The 24,899-nt window shown below is 41.4% G+C and overlaps 1 protein-coding gene across 1 annotated transcript in view; it reads right to left on the bottom strand.

The window, feature by feature from the left end:
* Positions 1-24,899, bottom strand: part of C8A (complement C8 alpha chain) — a 57,840-nt gene that overhangs the window by 27,304 nt on the left and 5,637 nt on the right. The window contains exons 2-7 of the mRNA XM_055140143.1: positions 19,603-19,705; positions 12,563-12,707; positions 11,470-11,617; positions 6,596-6,785; positions 4,065-4,265; positions 3,207-3,447 (exon numbers count right to left, since the gene is read on the bottom strand). Coding sequence (XP_054996118.1) covers positions 3,207-3,447; positions 4,065-4,265; positions 6,596-6,785; positions 11,470-11,617; positions 12,563-12,707; positions 19,603-19,705 — 1,028 coding nt within the window. The remainder of the gene's footprint in view (positions 1-3,206; positions 3,448-4,064; positions 4,266-6,595; positions 6,786-11,469; positions 11,618-12,562; positions 12,708-19,602; positions 19,706-24,899) is intronic.

The following is a 24,899-nucleotide window of genomic DNA, read 5'->3' on the forward strand; positions in this document are numbered from 1 at the left end:
GGTCAGGCAGACCACCCTTACAGAGGTTAAAAATCAGTACTGGGTTCACAAGAATAAGTTAAAGTTGGTCTGGTTGGCAGTACAAGGAAACATATGAGAGAGCTCAGTGTGTCAAAGGTAGCAGGAAATACCCATGACCGAACCATGTCACTGAAGAACTTGACCAGCTCAGGGTAAATTGTCAGCCCTGTAAAAGAGTCAGATTATAGAGAATAAGAAGTGAATAGACTCTGTCACATGTTGATACAAAGACAAATATCCAAAGAAGGGGTGAAGGAGGAAAGAATATATACCTCAAATCCCAGATGCATCCTGATTCCTGTAGAAGGTAGATAACTGTTAGGCATGACCTTTGAGAAAATTCTAGTTTCCTACTGAAGTCTAATATCACCCTCCCAATATTCAAGACTTCCCTTGAGTTCTGCTGCATGGCTTCATGCTTTATTTGGGAGAGAAACATTTCATCTAAAAGGCACTTTAGATGAAAGTGGGCTTGTGCATCCTTTGGGATAAACCCAGAGAGGATCTGAAGCAAATCCAAGGACAAAAGATCCCCCCAGAGCAAGCCAGCTAGTGTGGATTCACTTAAATCATTCTACACCACTCTCCACTCTTTGAGATCATGAATGTGCACCACATGGGGTATTTGTTAGAAAAAAAAGTACTTAATAGAATATAAATATTATTAAAGTCATACTACTGATCAAACACACAAAGAGAAAATAAGAGTGGTGGAGAGGGACAAAGGAGTTACAAGACCGAGGGGAAAGAGAGTGGAGAGAGAAAGGGAAAGACTGACCTAGAAAGAGGAGGGATCAAAGAGACAAAGAGCAAACATCAAATATGGAGAGAGGATGTTCGTGATTCTGTTTGTCGAAGGGAAATAAGGTAGATGTTTTTGTTCTTTGTAGGTTAATATGTAAATGACTTTCTGATTTATTAGCGGTCTCCAGCAGATGAGGTGATGATTAGCACATTTCCATATTTATAGAAAAGCAACACTAACTTTCCAGATTTATAGAAAATCAGCTCTTCACAAATAGCAAATTGTGCTATTATCGACATATGGTTTTCTATAAACAGAGCTGAGGTAATTATCCCTGGGACAATTTGTTGGTGGGCTCCTTTTGAATATTAACCACATTGGAAGCCCGTTTCTGCCTCACAGATTTTAAAGAGGAGGGGGCCATGAGACACCCCAGGCAATTAATTAGTAATCCAACACCGAAGAGGGGAGTCCAAATGAAAGACTTTACAGGACCACATGGTGGAACAACCATAGTCCAGCATTCTGATGCCAGCTCCCTGCAGCCTGGACAAAGTAATTCACCTCCCTGAGAAGCTAGCGTCTGTGTTTCTGGAGCAAGACCTAAGATCACACCAAGCTCCGGGTGCTCCCGACAATGTTAAGATATAAGCAATAGCATCTAGAACATAATTGGTCTTCAATAAATGTTAGCTTCTTTTCCTTCCTGATATGTTTAGATCATTCACAAATGACCCCCTGGAATAAAATTTCCCAAATCTCTTTATGTTACTCCATACTGTTCCTTTATACCATGACTCCATACATTTGTACGTCTTTCATTGGAAAATGTTTGTGAAAGCAATAACTTAACTTCAATGTCTATAATACCTTGGAGCTTACAATGCACTCTATTTTCGATTGTATGTTTTTATAAATTGTGATCCATACACTGATTTGCAGGCTTACTCTTGGGTTTTAATCTGCAGTTTGGTAAGAATTGGCTGCAAGAAGCTGGGATCTATATTTAGATCTGCTGCCCACTGTGTACAAGCACTCAGCGTATCTATACATTAAAAAGTATATACAAGGCTAGAATCCTGGAATTTAAACTAATGCCCCTTTTCAAATGACTGATCTTTCTCTGTATATTCACTGTATACTACGTTCTGTGTTGTAACCAAGAGAACAGCACTAAATGGACCTGATATTTGGTAGTTTCTGTCAAATATATTACTACATAGATCAGGAAAAAATCGTGGAGATGTAGAAATTTTTGTTTGGGGCTTATACTCGAGGATGCTAAGTATGACTCATAGTTGATGCTCAGGGGTCACTCCTGGTGGGGCTTGAGGCAACACTTGGTGCCTGGGATTGAAACTTGGGCTCCTACATGCAAATCATACACTTCAGCACTTTGACTCTTCTCCTCAGTATCTAGAAAATTATTTTTAATGACTAAAATGTAGAGAATTTTTTATGAACAAGTTGATATAAAGAAATTAACCACCTTGGCTGGTAGTCAGGGAAACTTCTTTGGATTTTATTTGAACTTAAGTTTTACAACGGGACTACATCTCTCATGCTTTTGCTCATTTCATGAACTAGGTCAGTGGTTTCGAACAGCACTAAACTCTTTCCCACCCCACCCTATCCCAGAGTTTCTGGTTGAGTGAGTTTGGAATGGCACCTGAGAACTTGCATTGATGACAGATTTCCAGATAAAGTAATGCTGTCCATTGGCATTCCACCTTGAGAAATGTTGCTTTCTGTAGTTTACAGCAAGACCACAAAGGTTAGTGATGTCATGCTCAGCACTTTAGTCTTTATTCTTAGTTCTTTGGAATACTAGACAAGGGCACACTATTGTCACATATATTACAGGCAGATCCTTCTGATGGCAATTGTGAGCCTTTCTCTAGAGACCACATAGGTGCTGATGCAGTAAGTGAAAGATGACAGCCTACCTAGCCCTGTCAGGGTGGCGCTACAGGAGAGGGGACGGCTGAGAACTGTTCAGGAGACAAGTGAAGGACATTGGCATTCTACAGAGGTAAAAGAGAGGGATAATCTGAGATGAGTCCAAGCTTGAGACTGACTTCATGACATTTCTTTTCATAGGGATCTACATTTAAAGCATGTTTTCACATTTCACATCATAAAAGCACTCCCAAATATTTAGTGTTTAAGAGGCACCTTTGATACTGTAGTTTAGAGTATTTGAGGATGAGGAAGGGGGATAGAAGACAGACCTGAGTTCAAATTCTGTTTGTTGTGCTTATTAACAAGTTATTTCACCCTTGGAACTTTCATTCTCTGGAAATATACTTCTAAAGTTAGTGTGTATGGCAGCTGGAATTAAGTGACAATGGGATCATGCATTGCTCCTAATACTCAGGTCACCAGGCCATGTCCTGCTGAATGAAGTGACCACCGTGTAGAAAACTTCAGTTGTACTTACCAAGCGATTCCATTTTCTCTTGGTCAATTACCAGGATATATTCATAAATGCCACCCATGGATCCAGATGTCATATAATGGGTGCCATAGTCATTGATGAACTTGGCGTACATGCCATAATTATAATGGTCTGGAAGTTCCATTAATGACTGCAGCATTCCTTCATCCAGCACAATATTGTTTCTTCTCATCTTAAAACTAGCGGTCTGCACCTTGGTAAAAATTCTCTCAAAGATATATTTCTGTCAACAACAGCAACAACAACAACTGCCATTGAGTAAGGGGAAAAAGGCTCACATTTTATCAGATAAGACTGTACAAGTGTCAACACTGGTAGTTGGGGAAGTGTATAATTATTTCTGTATAAATATTCAGACAAGATATATTATTAGATTCTGAAAATATATTTATATTTCTGTATTTGTATATATGTGTCAGTGGATAGGAAGTTAGTGGCAATGTCTAATGAACAATGAAATATTGTACATGGTGTCATCTGATCAGTGTGGAAAAGCAAGCCTCACTTTAGGATTCCTCTAGGCTAGTGTAAAAGGATCTGACTGTTTCTCTGTAAGATTACCATTCTAAATATTTCCCTGTAGGCTCCAGGTAACCACAAGAACGGATGGGGTAAAGTGATAAGAGTTCTAGTCTTGTCTTTCAATTTATTCCCTTTGTGATGATTCTGTGTGCCAAAGTGTAATAAGAAAAACAAACATGATTACCACTGATCAGACATTTCCAATTACACAAGCAAATTAAGGTTCAATTACTACTGTACTTTTTAATGCAATTAAGGAAATACGTGTTCAGAGTAGATTATGAAATACTGTGTGACACAGGCATTATGTTTTAATACCTTATTTTGGTACTTGCTTAACTTATTCAAGAGTGAGGAAGCTCGTGACCCGGATAAACCCACTTCTACTGTCAAGGGGACTTTTGCAAGGCCAACACCAACAGTCACTCCACCTGACACAGATTCGGAATCTCTCATGGTTGAAAGAAGGTCATTGGCATTATAATACTCCTCTGAGGATATAGTAGTATCTGCCTTTGCCTGTAAAAAAACAAATTGGTATGAGCTCTGTGCACATAGCATTTTTTTCCATTTCATTTTCAGTATCTTTGGTTTATAACATCTAGTTTGGGTTATTACATGTAATTCTTTGCAAAGGAGAACCCAGTCATCAGCTTGATATTTAGTAAAATACAGGAGAGACAGAGTGTTTATTTACTCAGTAATGTTACTACTAAAATATTTATTTTAGTCAATATGCAGAAGAGACACAGACATGCCGATGATTCAGGTAAAGTGCTATATTGGTCTGAATCTGCCTTTCTTTCCAACTGGCTGCTCCGTCATCAAGAAAAAGTTGTTTGGCTCTGCAATGGAAAGATCCAGAAAGCCATGTCATCTGCTTCCATGGACATGGACTTTTTGAAGGAAAGGAGTTAAGGAAACTGCAAATATTCTCAGCGGAGATCTTTCATGTTGCCCTCAAATGTCTGGTTCTTTTTATTCCAAGCACACAGTGATGATATATTCCTTTGCCTGGAAACAAGCATGGTCTTGGCTTTGCTTAAGCCAAGGAGGAAGGTTCAGAGCACATGAGGGATTTGCTCTGCTGTCCAGAGAACATGTTGTGTATATGATACCTCCATTTGCTGGGGATCTGGGGCATCTGATATGATCCTTTCCACCTTGGAATGGACAAATCACATATGTGGGGAATTTTGGCTTTAAAAACACCAAGATTTGGAATATGTGCGCTGGTGAAGGGATGGGTGTTCGAGCATTGTATAACTGAGACTTTAACCTGAAAGCTTTGTAACTTCCCACATGGTGAATCAATAAAAGAATAAAAAAAATAATAAAATAAAAAAATAAAAACACCAAGATTGCTGAATCCTCTGTTGCTGCAGCATGGCCTGGTCTACCTTGACTAACACATTAGTCCTAGACCAAAGATTCCCAGACTTACTGAAAAATAAATAAATAAGTTTCCACAGGAAAAATAAAACAAAACAAGACAAAAAAATTCCTCAATATCCTCATGGAAAAGTACCTTCTTCAAGTGAACAAGCAGTACTCCTCAACTGTATCTGAGGTATTGCCCTTCTAGATCATACCAATACCCACCCCCAACCAAAAGTAATACCTCCATTTGGAAAACACATCCTTGAGTTTGGGAAACGGTATTGTGTATGTATTCTAGATTATTTTGCTACGGGCCTGGTAGTAGTGGATGTCAAGGTGGTTAGGAATGCCAGCTTCTTGAATGCAGGCCTCATGCCCCTGACCTTATCCTCTGTCCATATTTTTCTCTTGAGGCACATAGGGACAGGATCATTGTTCAGAATCCTGGGATCCTATACTATCTCTTGCTACGGAATTTGTACTGTTGTGATGTGCTTGAGTACCTAGGTGTGATATGTATGAATGCTCCTGCACCTTCTAAATGGTGTGTTTCCGGGCTTGCTACAGAGAGACTTGAGCAAGAAACTTGTCTCTATGTACACCTGCAGTGCAGATTTGAGCCTGAAACTTGATCTCATTTTCTATATTTAAATATATTTTATATTAATATTTTCATTTATCTATCATGCAATGTTTAAAATACCAATTTCGGCACGAAAGAGATATTTCTGAGGTCGTTACTTATCTTACACGCAGCCAACCCCAATTTGATCCTAGGTACCACACGTGGTTTTCTGAACACCATTAGAAGAGGCCCCTGAGCACAAAGGCAGGAGTAAGCCCTGAGCACTATTGGATGTAGTCCCCAAAATGCTAATTTAATAATAATAATAATATCTCTGTGTTTTTTATGTTGTGAGGACTAAATGGGGGAGGGGGTTGTGTGGAAGTAAAAATACTGGACACAAGGAACATTCACTAAAGCTGTCAGTATAGACATTTCACCCTGAGGGTAAAGGCTGAAGAAATCAATGGCTTAAAGCTGATCATGAATTATGTGGTGCTTAAGTAGCCAGAAAACTACGGAATTTGAGAAATGAGAGACTCTTTGGGATGATCAGCAATTCACAAGCATTTTCAATCTCCAATACATTTTTTTTTTAACAGTTCCACGCTGGAAACAAAGAGACACAGGTGAAGAGTGCGGAGCTAGTGAAACAGTGTCTCAAATTTTCCAGTCAGCCACTTGTGGAGGGCAGGAGTCAGTGCACTTTGGAAGACCCTGTCTACTTATATTGTCCCAGAGCCCGGCCTGGAAACAGGTCCTCTGACTCCCGACCCAGAGATTCAAGCCCACATATGTCCTGTTATGTTTGCTGTGGAGCCGATGTTTATTAAGTGGGAATCATTCCCAACCTCAGTCAGGCATCTCTCCCTGAGTCACTGGGAGCATCCTCCCTCAGGCCTACCTCAAAGTGGTACTTCAGAAAGTTGTAGGGTTTCCGGTAGTACTTTTCGTCCTCTCCATAGTAGAGGCGCTCACAGATAGGGTCGTAGCGCAGCATCCTCCACTCGCCGTTGTACACCGTCTCACACTGCCCCCCATAGTACTTGGCATCGTACACGCTCTGTACTGCTTCCTGGGTCAGGATATTGTACCTAAATGGAAAAGGCAGGCAGCTTCTGGGAGTGAGCACTGGACTAGAAAAATGATATTTAAAAAGCCATGGTTTCTAGTTACACGTGCGGGGTGGGGGGCTGGGGAGGTGGGGGGAAGGGGGGAGGTATATCGTGATTCTTGGTGGTGGAATATGTGCACTGGTGAAGGGATGGGTGTTTGAGCATTGAATAACTGAGACTTTAACCTGAAAGCTTTGTAACTTTCCACATGGTGAATCAATAAAAGAATTTAATAAAAAATAAAAAGCCATGGTTTCTCAAGCTGCATTTTGTGGAACTCTAGGGTGATTTGAAGTACCTCACAAAGGACCTCACTTTGTGGAACAGTCGAGGCAAAGTGGTTGAACCCTGATGCCCAGGGCTACCTTTAATCAGAGTAGCCAGATAGTTTCTTTCAACATCTAAATCAGAGTTGCCATTTAAGAGGTACCTCTAATCTGCTCTTTAAGTCCGTGTTCTCCAACGTACATGTATCTTGCTTGCTTGTCTCAATATGATTTTATTGCCTATTTCCATTCTGGAGAAGCCTCTGCTCTCTCTCAAACATGTACTTCTCTCTCTCTGTCTCTCTCTCTCTGTCCTCACATCTTTCTAAATAATATTCAATAGAAACTTTTTTGCTTCACACACACAAAAAGAGGTGCCTCTAAATGTGTGGAATAAGTCATAGAAAAATACATAACCTTGTCTAGAGTCCTGATTCCATTTTCCAGCCCTGTTTCATCAAGATGTATGACCTGTGGTAAACCATGTAACCTCTCTGATCCCCCCTGATCCTAACCAAGCTAAATATGAATCTGAAACTTGGGGAGGAATCCTACATACTAAGTGCTGAATAAATGCTGCCATTATTTTCATTTGCATTGCTTCAGAAAAGAATACTGCTGCTAAAATAGAAACCAAAAGCTTTGAAATAGAGTAACCTGTGGCGTTGTGTTGAGAGTTTGTTCCTCAGAAAGTCTCTCATACAGCAACAGAATATCAGAGACAGCAAACTCCTCAGATCAGGGAGATTGCTGTTCAGTTTCCACCTCAGGTAGTTACCAACAGGTTGATTTTGAATCATTCTAGATGTATTCAGAAATTCATTTTCCTCATTTGATGAATAGACTGCATGGTTTTGTGAAGTCCAAATGTTGGAATTATAGCAAAACAGAAGTAAAGTTGATCATACTTACTAGATATTGAATACATGATTGACTCTTCCTGTCCCCTAACCTAGATCCTTCTAGAAATCTTTTCCTATATAGCTAGAGATGTAACTCAATGGTAGAGAAGTTGATTTTTTATGTGTATGTGTGTGTAAGAGAGAAAGAGAGAGAGAGAGAGAAAGAGAGAGAGAAATATTTTCCCAAACTTTTCTCAAATTTTCTAACTTTCTGCCCACATGCCATGTTTTAGGCCACAGATGCTTTTTGCCATATTTAGGTAAAGAAAAAATAGTTAAGTGGATAACATGCAGTTTTATTTCCTAAAAGCAGAAAGCTGAACAAAAACCTTTAGAATAGTCAAGAGTCCAAGGACCTGGCCATCAGAGAGTCATATGGTACAGGCAATAAAATATGCTTATATGCCTCTCAAATTCCAATTTGGTCCTTGAGATCCAAATCAAACATTGCCTTCTCCATACAACTGGTGATATCTGGACAATCCTTCCTCCTTCTGTATCCCTTTAGACATTTGAATTTTGTCAATTGCATAGTGTTGGTCATGTTTATTTATGCCCTCTGCAAAAAGGCACAAAAAGCAGACGATGAGCAGGGGAAAACCTGAATCCAACCTACTTCAGAGGGATAAATGCGTAATTACAGAGCACCTGGCAAATAGCAGAAATTCAGTATGAGTTAACTTCCTTCTTCTCTTCCTTTCTCCATCTCTTTCTTCTCATTAGTGGAAGTGATGTAATAATAGCTTTGATGAATTGAACACACACTCTACAAGACATTTAGCATACATTAGCTTTCAACCTCATGACAATTCTGCAAATGCAGAAATTGAAGCTCAGAAAAATTAAGTAGCTTGCTTATAGTCACAGCTGGATTTATTTCCTAGATTTTTTTGACAATAAAATCAAGATTTCTTTCCTTTAGCCTGTAGTTTCTGTCTTCCTTCCTATTGAACATGCTTCTGCCTGTTGCTTTTTTAATAAGGCTCTTTGATGGGTCAAACATTCAAAGATAATAATAAGCCCTCAGCTTGCATGATAACCTTTAAGCATAAAAGCCTACTAAACTTACAGATACTTGGAATAAATGATAATAGCACCTTAGTGAATGTGGAAAGACCCGAAAAAAGTCCTCTTTCTAGAAATATTTGTGGAAATATTCAGATGATGTGCTCAAAAATAGGTATCCAATGATGTTCATTATAGTATTATTTTTAAGTGGGAAGCATTGGGAAACACCCTAACCATATTTCATAAATAATTAAGGGGCTGGAGATATAGGTCAGAGGGAAGGGCTGCTTGCCTTTCTCACAACTGATCCTGGTTTGATCCCCAGCATCTAATACAGTCCCTGAAGAAATGCCAAGAGTGATTCCTGAGCACAGAGCCAGGAGTAACCCCAAGAGTAAATAGTTTAAGTTTGTCAGGTCATAGGTCTCTGTTGAAACTACTCAAGTCTACCATTGTAGGGTGAAAGCTGATTTCAACAAAGCTTTATTTACAGCAGACTGAATTCAGCAATTAGGCCATCGTTTGTTGGCCTCTGAATGTACTGTGTTTCTGGAAAAAAGGCAGTAGAAAATGTGATATGAAATCTTTACAATATACTTTTAGTGAAATAGATATGTATATATATACACACAATAGTATGATTACAGAGATCTGAAATATATTCATGTCTATAGTATATAATACATATAGGCATATTTTACTAAAAAATGTACATCTTTGGTATATATTTATACAATCTGAAAGAACCTATAGCACACCTTTAACAAGAATCAGCTCTAGGGCAGAATATGAACAAGTCTGATCCATGGGGAGGAGAGGAGAGGAGAAAGGATTTCCATCTTTACCTCAAGCATGTATTACTTCTGTATCAATAAGTAAAGATGTTAAACTGGGAAATGGTTAAATTAAAAAGCAACAGGAAAAATATCATCAGGAACAGCCTCAGAGCATGGGCTGTTCTATGGGAATGCAACACTCTGGACGATTCCAAGAGCAGACATGTACTTCTCTCACCTCTGGTGAGTTCAAGATCAAAGTGCCACCATCTGGTTACTGGATACATCTTGTCCTGGGTTGCAGACAATGCCCTCTTAGCCAGAGCGCCGGTCTCTTCTCTGTGCACGTGGTGAGCCTGTACTCTCTAGTATCCTTCCTCTTCATAGAGGGACACTAGTCCTCTCAGATTAGGGTCCTATGCTCATGACCATATGCACCTAACTGTTTTTGAAAGATCCCAACTCCACATGTGATAATGGAAGCAGTTAGAGTCTCTACTTGGGAATTTTAGTGAGGTATAATTTAGTTCATAGGACTGGAGCCCGCACAGCGGGTAGGTGTTTGCCTTGCATGTGGCAAACCCTGGTTCAATCCCTCTGTCCTTCTCAAAGAGCCTGGCAAGCTTCTAAGAGTATCCTGACCGCATGGAAGAGCCTGGCAAGCTACCTGTGTTGTATTTGATATGCCAAAAGCAGTAACAAGTCTCACAATGAAGACGTTACTGGTGTTGCTTGAGCAAATCGATGAACAACAGGATGACAGTGCTACAGTAATTTAGTTCATACTACCGAGGAAGGAGTGATTTGGGTTAGGAATACGAGGAAGACCGTTTAGAAAGAAGCATTTAGAGGAACCCCTTCCTCTCCTAAAAAGAAAGGAGTGTGATGTCTTGTAGCAACTGTGAACATTCACAGTGAGAGTAAGTGAGGATTACAGCTGATGGAACCTCAGCAAAACAATGGGTGATGGAGCGTAAAAGATGGTCAAGTGGCTACTCCAGCCCCTCTCTGCCTCCTCACCATGAGGCGTGTTTTCTTTTCATTGTCTCATACTGTTAACTTTGGCAATTCCAGCAACTGGGGTGCAAAGCAGAAAGTAAATGGAACTACTGGAATGTGTGTGGGTTCAGGGAAAGTTCTTTTCTGGGGACTTTGAGGGAGGCTACACAGAAGAAGTGGTCTCTGGAGAATCCTCTGGAAATGGTATTGCTATAGTAGGGCTAAGAGGGAAGGGGTCACCCAGTCAGCTCCCAGATGAGCCACATCATCTGGGCGTAAGCAACCCACCAGCAGACTGAATGTTTGTATCCCTCTCCAAACTCATATGTTGAGGCCCAGTGCCCAGAATGATTATCTTAAAATAGGTCATGAGGGCAGTTTTCAGGAGTGAATTAGCACTCATAAATGAACATCCCAAGTTCTTTTCCCCCTTTTGATTATTAAAAAAAAAGGTCTGTACCCTGACGCAGATGTCACCCAGAGCTACTAGAGAGAAATCCCTGTCATTTCCAAGCTCCCAGGGTGGGGCGTTTCACTAGAAAGGCTGGAGAGGTTGAGAACACCACCTGGGGGTCAGGGAGTGCTGTCTCTTCCACAGATGCTCACAGAGGCAGAGAACTCCTCGAAAGACACCCCCGGCTGTGCTCTGACTTGATGTTCCTATAGAAGAGGACTTACTCCCAGGCTCCGGGCTGACACAAACAGGACTCACCCCCAGGCTGCTTTCTCTGACCCTGGAATGGGCTCATACAGGGTGCAGTCATCCTCTGGGATCCTGACATCTTCACAGTCACTCTCATCCGAGCCGTCAAGGCAATCCATGTCCCCATTACATACCAGATGTTTTTTCAGGCATCGACCTGCAAGATGAGAGGCGGTAGATGCTTCTAGAACTTTCTGGACTCTTCTCCTTCCTTTCCCCCTCCATCGTACCCAGGGCCGTTCAGCATCTGGAATGACCTTCAGACTCTCCTTCCTGCTCTACCCTTTCTCTGTCCTCACTGTTTGTTTCATTCCAGTGTCTCCTCCCCTTGAGCTCCCTGCTGGCTGTCCGCACCCCCCCTCCTCCACTATGTCCCCAGTTACCCTCACTAATCCACATTCACATCACACCTTTCTGGAATGACTGTCTGGTCATGCCATCCCCCTACTCTGATTTCCCAGAGACTAGCCCTTGTCTCCTATAAACACTGCCATCGTCCCTGCCCCACTTTCTATGTCTGCCACCTCCATCTCCCTCACTGACTGCAACTCCCTTGGCCCTGTGTCTTTGCATAACCTCTCCTAAGCTAACTTGTATTTTCTTAGTCTCCACCCTAGTACTATTTGAAGGTTACTCATATTCCCTAGGGCAGATATGGTAACCCTTGACAGAAGGTCTCTTGGAAGGTAGATATATGGTGATCAAGGGTACACCAGCTAATTTCAGGAGACTATCATTGATTCATTGCAGGTCTTGCTCTCAAGAAGACTATGAGAGTCTTGAGGTGAGGGTCATTGTGTTTGCTTCTCCAGGTTACCAGAAGTGAGCATGCTCCCTGCGTAGAATCAGTGCCCAGACACTAGTTATTTAATATAAGGATGAATGAATGAATTGCAGCTTCTCTAAATGAATCAACAGATGTTCCTGCAAACTTGCATCAAAATCACTTGAGCTTCTGGCTTGGCTCAAAAATTTATATTTCTGGGCCCCACCTGAAGCGACAGGAGTTGGGCTCATAGGGTTGTATTTTAACAAGTTCTCTGAGGAGTGTTGTACATCTTAATGCATCAGCCCAGCTGTTCTTTCCCGGAAAGCCACTCACCTGTTTCCTTGCACTGGAAATCCTGGCCACATTGGGCTGGTTTCAGACACGACGTGGAACTGTGACAGCTGGCTTGATCCCAGACACTGCCGCTGCAGATGGTGCCCCCAAACTTGTTTGGCTGCAGGAGGCTTCGGTATCGGTACTACATTGGGGTTTTGAGCCAGATATGTTCATTGTCTATCAATCAGCCAAGATTTGAACAGGAGATCTCAGCTCAACATAAGGAGAGAAGTCTGTGATTGAGAGCTGCCTAAGAAGCTGTCTCTTAAGGGTGTGAGTGCCACAGTGAGAGGTGGCACTGTCACCAGCTGCAACATTAAGTAGTACCTCCCAACAGCAAAGGAAGTATTTAGATAAGATACATATAGAGTCTCTCTGCTTGCCGGGCGGGGTTATCATTCCACCTCCTTCAACCACTTCCTGCCTAGTCATCTTTCAATACTCAGGGCTTAGTACACTTGGAAGCTGTTTCTAGCTATGGATGCTGCACTTCTCAGTTAGATGATGGTCCACTCTGTTTATTTGTCTACCTTTCTCTTCACTGTAGAAAATATTTTCAAAGGGGTGGAGTGGCAGAGGATGAACCTGTATGATTTGTTTTCATACACATGGCACTGATCTGTGGTCAAGTATATAAGTAGCATTTTCAGGCCTGAGATTTTTTTTCTTCCTAGCATTCCTTGTGGTGATGGTATTCTTCCTGTTTCACCTGAGGTTCAGTTAGGATGAACCTCACCAAATTCCTTATAGGGCGGTGATAGATATACCAGGTGAGCTCAACGCTAGCCCGCTACCTGCTACATTGGATGGAATTACTAGTTCAGAATTATTGGTTCCTGTCTCTCCCTAAGCTGTCAGGCCTCTCTTCAGAGTTGCCTTCAGACCTATTATAAAGGACCTGTTCTCTAGATGAGGTTCCTGAGACCCGCTGGCCTGCTCTAAAGAGGGAGCCCATCCGAAAGGTAGACAGGACATGCTCTGCAAACTGTCTGAGTCCCTGAGTGCCGTTTTGGCAGACAAATGGTCAGAGAGAAAGGATGACAAAGCACCCCAGTGTTTGCTTTCTGCAGGGAGTGTAGTGCCAGGAGACAGATGGGAAGGAGAAAGCAGAACACCAGGGTAGTCAGAGCAATATGAGATTTCACTTTGCCCTTAAAAAAAAAAACTAGAGTCTAAAACTTATTTAACAGGGCTAAGGAGCTAGTGCAGTGGTTGGAGTGCATGCTTCTTCTGACCTGGGGTCAGTTCCCAGCTCTACCTAGCCTATCGGGTGTCAGCCCAGAAAGCTTCTGAGCATCAGTATGCAGCTCTGGTGGTCCCCGGCACTACAGAGCTTCAGTAGTACCACATCCTGAAGCCTTCATACGAACCGTGGACCTGAACGAGAGTTGTCTCGCTGTGTGAGGTGTGGAACTCAGGTGCTGTGAGCACTTCTAGGGATGTCATATATACAAATATAATATAAAATGCAAAACACGCAGAATGCCCAGTACGAAAGTGGGAAGTACCCTATTTCTGCTGCCTATTTCCCTGGATCTGCCCTTCATATCCATCGTTCAAGAGTTTTAGAAGGGTAGGTGAGATATTATACAGCAGGCAAGGGACTTGCCTTGCACACAGTTGACCCAGGTTTGATCCCGTGCACTCCACATGGCCCCTCAGCCCCGCCAGGAGTGATTCCTGAGCATAGAGCCAGGAGTAAATTCTGAACAGCACTGGGAATAACCCACAAACAACAACAATAGCAACAACAACAACAACAAAAATCAAGTGGCTAGGGGTCTTGAAACTGGGATTTCAACTACATGTTAAATTGAAATCTTAGAAGTCTTCCAATATAGTCTGTTATGAGTGGGAGTTCTTTTTCCTAACTTTACTGTGTAGTATTATTTTTTGTAAAATGAATGCAACCCAGGACTTCATGCATGTAAAGCAAGTGTTCTACCAGTGAACAACATCTCTGGGCCCAAAAACTATATTTATAATGGTCCCTCGTTACTTAATGAGTAATAAATTATAAATTAGAGAAATTTTTTAAATATGTGTAAGTCGATAGATGACAAAGAGGCATATCTGTATACTTGAAGGCAAGAAAAAAACAATCAAGCAGCCAAAGAAATGAATTTCTTGCCTGAACCTCTCTCTTACTTGCTGTAAAAAGTGTCAGTGCTATTATTTGGTGCCTCACTTCCAGCTCTGTGCAATGATGTGGGTGACCTGTAGCCTCCCTCAAAGCACTCAATGATGGCTCTGCAGCTGGAGTAGCATGAGATACCAATCTGGGTTCTGACACCAATTCACCACGAGCAAGTCTCTGTTTTATGATATGTAAAATGGTCGTGGAGACCACCTGCCCTAAACAGGGTTTGTGAGAATTTAGGGAGAGAACATGAGGATGCTTTTGACCCCGTGCCTGGTCTCTGCGCCTGTCACTGGTGCTCTGTACCCACCCATCACTCCTTGACTCCTATCATCAGTGTCTCTTCCACATGATTCCACAGGTAAGCAGTGGAGAAGGCAGCTGTCCTCTCTCTCCTCTTGCCCACTTCTGCCTATATGACTGCTCGTTGACCAATAATACATAGCAGCCAAAAATGTAGACTCAACCTCTTCCTTCCCTCTCCTTGACTTTCCATGAGGAATAGCAGCAAAAGATTTGCAAACCCTGTGACTTCCAAGATATTAGAATTGTGATGAATAAATATAAATATCAGCATATTTTCATTTTCTACTCATCTCCTGCTCCACGGTATAATAAATAAGGGAGTTCTCAATGTAGCAATTAGGAAGCACTTCTTTTTCTCACTCTCTAAAAGTTTATGTGGTCATTTTGGTGATGGATCTGGTGTGGTGACATTTTACTTCTGGCACATATAAACATTTACTCTCTGGTAAACTAATATTATATGGGGGCTTGGGAGATAGTTCAAAGGGTTGGCATGTATGTCTTGCATGCATGAGATTCCAAGTTTAATCATTCCAAGTACCACTAGGTTCTAGCAGCTCCATGTCCCTTGTCTCAAACATTGACCTGTCAATTCTGGTTGGCTCAGTATCACTGAGAGTAGTCCCAGGGACCCCTGAGCTTGCTAGAGAGGAGAAATTAAAAATTGCGGGAAGGGGTTGGGCCACACCCACCTGTGTGAGTACAGGAATCACTCCTAGTAGGGATTGGGGAACCATATGGGGTGCTGGGGATTATAGTACAACCTTGCCCATTATACTATCTCTTCAGTTCAAGGATCAAATAAATGATAAAGTGAATTTCAGCAGAACCTTAAAAGATTCAGTTGCCAACATGAAGATAATTATGATAGTAGCTACCACTTGTTGAACAGTTACCATTGTTCACTTTACTTTTTTTTTAATTGAAGAAAAATTATAGTATTATATATGTATTTCAGGTGTCAGTCATTGAAAATGAGTTTGTATATATGCTGCCTTCATTTCACTGAAAAGTCCGATTCCGCTCTTGTCCAGATTCATTTGCCTCTTTCAGTTCAAGTAACCCTCACAAGTTTCAGAGGTTATCTACTCTGTGGAGCTCATTTTCAAGCTGGACTGGAATTCCTGTTCTGCTACTTCCTCTCTCTGTGTCACTGGGTGAATTACTCACTGTTTCTGGTCCGTGATTTTCCTCACCTATAAAATAAAAGTTCTCTGAAAGTTGTAAAGATGAGTGAGCAGATACTAAGGAATCGGGAATTTCGCCTGGTGCCTGGCATGCTGTCCATCATGATAGTTCTCAGCTTCCTTCACATCCTGTAGCCAGCTGTTGGGCTTCTCCAGCCAGGGGTACAACTTCAGAGGGAACTGGATTAGGTGACCAATAATGGCACTTCATATTTTTCATAGAGTTCAAGGGGAGGAGGCTGAGTAAAGTAACTGGATACAAGGGCATTTTGGAGTCAGACTAAGGTTCCAGTGTGGCACTACCACTTTCTTAATGGGCACTCCCAGCTAAAAGGATGGCAATATCTCTCCTGAAGCTGGCTGTGAAAGTCAACTGTGATGATTTACTTATAGCATTGCACAGCGCCTGGTATATAAAGAGTAGTTTATGAACAGTAACTATTAATGCTATTATCATCCTTCCTGCGGTGCCCATACCTGGCCTGATGCCACAGACATGTGGTCCATTCCCACTGGCTCTCTATTTTCTCAGTTGTTATCAAATAATGAAGACATTGCACTGCAGAAAGGTTGGTTCAGTCTCTCCCTTAGGGACTTCTCCGTGCTGTTGCCTGTGCTTGGAATCATCAAGACATAATTTTCTTTTCTAGCTAGCAGATAATGTTTCTATCTAGAAACTCACATCTTTATTTGGGTGATTTTGAAAGGATGAAACATATCAATAGTAAGAAATGAGGTGAGCAGGAAGGGGGTGTCTTTCACATAATTAACAAGATTTAATTATTTAAAGGATTGTGCTAAAGACACATACATCTTTCTGAGTAGCTAAGGAAGTATTTCAACTGTTGGTTTCCACAGTAAATCATTCACTTGTGCAGTCTGCTATTTCAACTGTACCCCAGGAGAAAAGTTGTAGATTCAGATGACTAGTAGATTGAATAACAGCCAGGCAAAGAAGTCAAGTACTAATCCTTAAATGGTGCAAATGTGATCTCCTTTGGGGGAAAGGATTTTTTAACAGATATTAATAAGGTTTTTGAGATCAGGAAATTGTTCTGAATGATCCCCATGGGTCCTTGGTACCATTTTAGGATCCATAGAAGGAAGGAAGAATTTGTTACACAGATACACAAAGGAGAGACATGCAGGAAGAAGAGGGAAGTGTGACCACAGACACTGAGCAATGAAGCACCAAGACAAAAATTGTCAGGGCCAGGGATGTGGCTCAAGGGGTACCGCACCTGCTCCCTGAACACCGCAAGGCCCCCTGAACACAGTCAGGTGTAATTAAATCATAGTTAAATTCAATAAGGAAAATAGATAAAAGAATTGCAAGCTGACAGCGGGTCTGGAAGAGACGAAGCACAGACAGTCACACAGAGACACGCAGAGGAGAATGGCCCTGCTGGCCGTTTCATTTCAGACAGCTGAGCTCCGGAACTTTGCAAGAAAGCATTTCTATTGTCTGAGAAGCACCTAGTTCATGCCATTTACTTATAGCAGTCTCAGAGAACTAATACAGAAAAGCACAGAAAAATGAGAACTTGAGGGCCAGATCCTTTTAAATAGGAGTAAGCCTAGCTGACTTGGGCATTTCGCAGAGACATAAAAGGCAGAACAAGCCATGTTGTGCTTTGATGTTGAGTAACATTTTACTCTTGTTCTCAATGGCACATCTTCCTCTGGTGGCTTTAAATGAGTCATTAACCTCCACTGAGTAGCTAGTCTAACTCAGGAGAATTCTGGAAGAAGGAGATATGGCTATGAAACTGCCATATGAAGAATCCAGGGAGAGAAGAGAAGGTATGATGCTAGGTCCTAGGGCTGAAGAGGAAGGGAAGTGGCATACTCATGTTTATTGATCACTTACTATGTGCCATATGCCAAAAGAGTACTTCATATGCCTTACCCATGTAATGCTTATAACAGTGCTGATATCCCCACAATATTGGTTAAAGGAAGAAGGCATTCTGGTGGTGAGTGTTGCATGAAACTGTTAGTGACATTATTATACATCAGAGAGCATTAATAAAAATGAGAAGAGAGAAATCAATGTCTTTATAATAAAAAATTATAATAGGGATAGAAAGAGTATAGCAGCTAAGGCACTAACCTTGCATGTAGCCAGCCTAGGTTAGATTTCCTGGTACTACCTAAGGTCCCTTGAGCATCACCAATAGTGATTCCTAATCACAAAGCCAGAAGTAAACCCTAAACATGGCTGATGCCTTCTTTATTTGGGTGTTTGATCATTGTGTGATTGAAACCCAAACATGAAAGCTTGTAACTATCTCAACAGTGATCCAATAAAATTAAAAAAAAAACCATGGCTGATGATGAAGATGAAGATGTAAGTGCAGTTACTCCTCCCACTTGTATATAAGGAGTCAGAGTTACAGAGATGTAGGGCCAGAGCAATAATACAGTGGGTAGGGTGCTTGCCTTGCCAGCAGCTGACCCAAGTTCAATCCCCAACACCCCAAATGATCCCCAGAGCACACCAGGAGTGAACCCTGAGCTCAGAACCAGGAGTAATCCCTGAGCATTGCTGGGAATGGCCCCCAAACAAAACAAAACTAAACTAAAAAGCATCCAAAATGACACAAGATGTAATGCCAGAATCTGAACTGCAAAATCAGAGCTTAAACTCAACAGCAATGTGAGTAGATAAGACTTGGGCAGGGCATACCAAATGAGGGAGTTGGAGTGTGGCTGCATCCCACTACTGGGTGCTTCCATCAAATGTGTATGTTCACTGTAGAGATTCTAAAACAATGATTCAACAGAATAGAGATCAGTCTGCTTGTAGTTAGCCCCAGAGTTGGTGATTCTGACCAGCAGAAATTGTAAAGTTCTTCCCAGTGAGAGAGAGATGAGACATGCTCCTGGCAACCCTTCTGCTGGTAAGCCGCTGAGTTTGGTGACCATTTTGCCACACAAAGCCGTTTGTGTGGCAAGACAGACCCCCATCTATTCCTGAGTGAGTCAGCCTGTGCAGACAAGTCTCTATGGGTTTGCCTCTGTGACATGTTCTGGGTCGTCTCAGTTACCCGGAGGTCACAGGCAGCCTGGCATTTGGTTCCTAAGCCATTAGTCCCTCCAGATGGTCCTCATTAGGGAAGAGTCGATTGGCTAGGACCCAGAGAGCCCAATGGGGCTTTGTGGCCCATGTCCAGATGGTTTCTGGTCTGCAGATGAGCTGTAACATACAGCCTTGCCCAGTGATGCCTCACAAACAAAATCAGAAGAGACAGAAACAGTTCCCTCAACCCGGGGGCCATGGATTCCAAATGCTTCATCCTCCCCACCGCAGTATAAAAACACACCCACCTGCCTATTTGTGTCTGTATGAATGCCTTGCACATGCTTCAAATAGGAAATGATCCCCACTGCAGATGGCTCACCTTTAGGTCCTGGCATGGAAAACAATCTGTCCACTCTGCCCAGCTGCCCAGTTGACAGGTGACTGGTCTGGGGGTGAAGCTCTGAGCACTTCGACTTACTCTCCTAAAAGGAAGAACCCCAGTCACTATGGTGAACCATTTTATGATTCTCATTTTTCATATTCTTGATGATAAGTTCAAAATGATCTTTCAACATGAAGGTGTCTTAATAGTAGGAGAACAGAAGCTTAAATTTTCCCATATTTTATTTACACATAATTGACAAAAATGAGATCCAAATTGGTTACCACCCAAAGTGAAATAATTATTTATCTCTTTATTCACTGTGGACTGGATTGATAGCACAGCGAGGAGGGCGTTTGCCTTGCATGCAAACGACTCGGGTTCAATTCCTCTGGCCCTCTCAAAGAGCCCCGCAAGCTACCGAGAGTATCCCACCTGCACAGCAGAGCCTGGCAAGCTACCCGTGGCATATTCAATATGCCAAAAGCAGTAACAACAAATCTCACAATGGAGACATTACTGGTGCCCGCTCAAGCAAATCAGTGAACAACGGAAGGACAGTGCTACAAATGCTACAGAGATCCATTTTAGATAGAACACAATGGTTTGTTGTACATGTATATATTGTGTTAATTAACTATTAACTTAATAGTATTAAGTTAATTAACATATCTGTCACCTCACAAAGTAAACTTGGTCTTTTCTCTGGTGGTGAGAACAATGAGTATCCAGTCTGTAAACGAATTTTAAGTATACTATGCAATGTCCTTAACTAAAGTCATCTACTCCAGAGGTGACAGGCAGAATTTGAACTCATCAGATTGATGCAAAGCCCATGTCGGTTCTTCATCATTGGCTGCTTTCTCATTCTATAGATCAGCCCACAGACCAAGGGTTATAACCTGGACAGGGATGGGGGGTGACCTAAGTGAAAAGTAGTGACTAGTGAGTCTTCATGCAGCCTCCTCAGCGATTCAAGAGCATGACCAGGGGTCTCGGGGTCAGGTGGACAACTACTCACTTGCCTGATGCAGAGACTGAACCTCCTCCCATACCACAGGCACTGTGCTGCCTTAACAATGCCTGGGCATCCTTGGGCAAATAGGTAGGGCTATTGCCACACAATTGCTAAAACCACTGAAAGCCAGGCAACCCCTGCTGTGATGAATGGCAACAATTATCTTCCTAAAAAGGAGCGCCCAATCTCATGCTAATTCTGCAATGAGTGGAATTCCTTGTGATGGATGATGACTTTCAGACAGAAACTCAGGAACTGAAGAATAGTGAAGAAAGGGGTAGTTATCTTTGATATGGCCCCCAGCCATTTGCTCCAGCATCCTTCTAGATGTGAATGTGTTATTGAAGCTTCCATGCATCTTTGAATAAATGGGCTAACTCTATCCATATTCTTGAACTTCAAAATAAAACAGAAAATTTTAGACGAGCATTTGTTTAAATTATGTCAACAAAACAATTACATTACCACCCATGACTTAATTTTATTAGAAAACACACTTCCAAGAAAGTAAATGAGTGGAAGAATATTATTTTTTTGCAAAACTCTATCACATTTGCTTTTGTAGAAGATGGCTAGATTCTCATTTCTGCCTCTTTATTCAAGATCAAGAAGAAAATTTAACCCTTGATCTATGTATATTTTTTTAATAAATTTATTTATTTTTAATTAATGAATCACCATGAGGGTACAGTTACGGATTTATACACATCTGTGCTTATGCTTCCCCCATACTAAGTTCGGGAACCCATCCCTTCACCAGTGCCCATATTCCACCACCAGTAAACTCAGCATCCCTCCCATCCTCCCCAATCCCATCTCCCCCCCACCCCACCCTGTCACTGTGGCAGGGCATTCCCTTCTGTTCTATCCCTCTAATTAGCTATTGTGGTTTGCAATAAAGGTGTTGAGTGGCCACTGTGCTCAGTCTCTAGCCCTCATTCAGCCCGCAACTCCCTTCTCCCACATGGCCTTTGACTACATTATAGTTGGTGATCCCTTCTCTGAGTTGCCCTTTCCCCAGAATGTGAGGCCAGCCTCCTAGCCATGGAGTCAACCTCCTGGTAGTTGTTTCTACAATTCTTGGGTGTTAGTCTCCCACTCTGTTATTCTATATGTCATAGATGAGTGCATATTTTGAAGGGCTCTGCTATCTATACATAAGCCCTTTTGTAACATCAGGTATTGGGAAAGTCACTGTCATCCCGTTGCTCATCGATTTGTTTGAGCAGGCACCAGTAACGTCTCTCATTTAGAGACTTATTGTTACTGTTTTTTGGCATATCCAACATGCACAGGTAGCTTGCCAGGCTCTGCCGCACGGGTTCGATACTCTTAGTAGCTAGCCGGGCTCTCTGAGAGGGGCGGAGGAATCGAATTCGGGTCGGCCGCGTGAAAGGCGAACGCCCAACCTCTGTGCTATCGCTCCAGCCCTATTGGGAAAGTGATAAATTGAATATGACAACCTTAAAAATGTCAGTACATCCTACCCTACTATAAATTTTTTAAAAATCAGACTTATTGGACTGGAGCAATAGTGCAGCGGGTAGGGTGTCGGCCTTGCACTCGGCAGACCCGGGTTTGATTCCTCCATCCCTCTCGGAGAGCCCGGCAAGCTACCGAGAGTATCCTACCCACACAACAGAGCCTGGCAAGCTACCCACGGCGTATTTGATGTGCCAAAACAGTAACAACAAGTCTCACAATGGAGAAGTTGCTGGTGCCCACTCCAGCAAATCAATGAACAATGGGATGAGAGTGCTACAGTGCATTAATGTCACCCATACTCTAATTGTGCTCCTGCTGATGAGTATGTTTTCCAAAATCTTGATTTTTTTCACTTGAAATGTCTCTTTTTCTCGCTCCTTTTTTATTTTACTTTTTTTGGTCATTGGTAACAAGTAATACCCTTGGTAACAAGTAATACTATTAATTTTCCTTAAAGTGAGACATGCTCTGTTCATTTTTGAGGCAATATCTGCCATATATCGTAGCCTGAATAATAGTAGTTTATCTGGCAGTCATCCTGTTGAGTAAAATGTGACTTCTTGACTTAAAATCAGAGTGATTGCTTTTTCTCAAGGCAGTCACCATTCTTCAGTGTGACAGCAACTCTTCACACACCCTCCTCATTTTGTCAGAGAGACTATTTAAATAACAGGTATTACATGGTTGAGTTTTAATAGAATTAGCTATATTTACTATATCAAGAAGGACTACCTTCGGTATAATTTTATTTCCTTCCTCTGCATTTGGTGCCACTTGCTTGGTTTGTACCAAGGCCACAGCCATCGCTTCATCCACCATTCCTTTTGCACCACCAGTGCAACTATAAACCCAGTAGGAAGGGCAAATAATATGTATAGTATTATTGTGAAATTAGTTTTTGGATCAATGGATCTTTCTGCCTGCAAAGATCTTGGGGATTCCCTGAGGTCCTGCAAACTCTAATCTATAAACTTAAGCTAGCAGATAACACACGCTCATCTTTCCCTTCAGAGAAGGGAAACGCCAGTGCTCAGCTCACAGTTTTTCTCTACTCAGTCCCTTTCATTTTCAGGGAAGACTCAGAGTCGTCCAACACTCTGCTTTCTCAATTTCACCTTTTCTTCATCTCAGATGACCTTTAATTCATCCTATTTTCCATGTCACGTGCTGGACCTCCTAATTCTCTGAACCAGCTCCTCCTCCAAATTGCTAAAGCCTGAGCCACTGGTGAGTAGTATTTGCAGAGACTCTATAGCCTCTTCTATTTTGTGAATTTTACTTGAATCTGGAAGTGCAGATTCCTACTGCACTTTTATTAGACCTCACTGGGCCTCCTTTGACACCGAAGCTTTTTCTCTAATAGTAAGACCCCCTCCCTTCTCGCTTAGTTATTCTTGATAACCAGTTTGGGTTTCATGACCCAACATTTTAACTGTATCCAGCATTTCTCAACCGTACTGTTTTCTTAATCATACCTTTCTGTAAAACCTAAATCTGGAATGAATCCAACTACTGACCTCTTCACTTGGTTAACTACTTGGTTTCTTTTTTTCTCATCATAAATATCAGTGTCTTAGGAAAACATTTTCTGATCCCCAAACTGGTTAGATACTTCCTTCATGTGGTTTGGTCAACTTCTCTACATTTTTCTCAACAATTATGACACTTGTATGATCTGTATAATTATATTTTCAGGTTATGAGCTCTTTGAAAACAGGCAATATGTGTTTTTATGCTTGCTACTAAATTCTCAGCACCTATCATGGTGTCAGACTCAAGGAAACTGCTCAGTAAATATTTAGAAAGTGAAAGAAAAAAGGAAGGGGGAAAAAGAAGGTGGCAAAGGGATAGAAAGAGGAAAGTAGGAAGCAAGAAGTAAATGGAAGAATGAAAACAGTTTATGGGAACTAGAGTAACATTATTTAGAGATTTACTTGAACCAAATTTACATACAAATGATCAATGTTTGGTCCATGTGTATTATTTTATATATTTTCCTAATAATCAATGCTTGAATTATGGGAACATGGATAATAATATGAGTTCTAATGATCAAACAGTAGGAGGGCAGATAAAGGGTGAAGGTTTGAGAACAGAAAGTGCAGCATTAGTTCTACATTTCGCTAGAGAATTGTCAAGATAATGTCATTGTAAGCTCAGGGAGGCTACATTAGGATGTCAAATGGAAGAAAACACTATTAATGGTTGGAAGCAAAGGCTTAGACAGAACAGTGTTGTGTGACTATAGTTTTAAAAGCTTTGTGACATGATGTCTAGACAGAAGCACACACAGTAATGCTATCACTGAAGCAAGAGTACAGCAGTCTTACCAGGACCATTTATTAAGGCATTATAAGGCTCCAACCTTTTAGCCAATATCAATAGGATCAGAATTTTCTCCTATCAATCTAATGAACAGTATAGTTTACTTTTATTTAAAAAGCAAGAATTATCATTTTAAAGAACATAAAACATTACCCTATATCTTACTATTATTAATAGCTTGTTATAGTTTCTTTGTATTTTCATAGCATAGATCAAGGTAGACTGAATGTTATTTTCTATAGTTTTTTCTACTTAATACAGAAGAATGGTAAACTATTTCCGTTAACCTTCTTATGTACTTATATAAGTCCATTAAATTATTTAATGCTCAGTTTTTTCATATTATAGCTATTTACTCAAGATCTATCCTATAGAGTGGAGTTAACTTAGTTAAAGGATACAAGTGACCCTAAAGCTTTTGACAACATACAGCCAATTGAGTTTCTAAACAAACTATCAGTATTTC

Source organism: Sorex araneus, chromosome 5 (genome assembly GCF_027595985.1).
Source record: "Sorex araneus isolate mSorAra2 chromosome 5, mSorAra2.pri, whole genome shotgun sequence".
Lineage (NCBI taxonomy): Eukaryota > Metazoa > Chordata > Mammalia > Eulipotyphla > Soricidae > Sorex > Sorex araneus.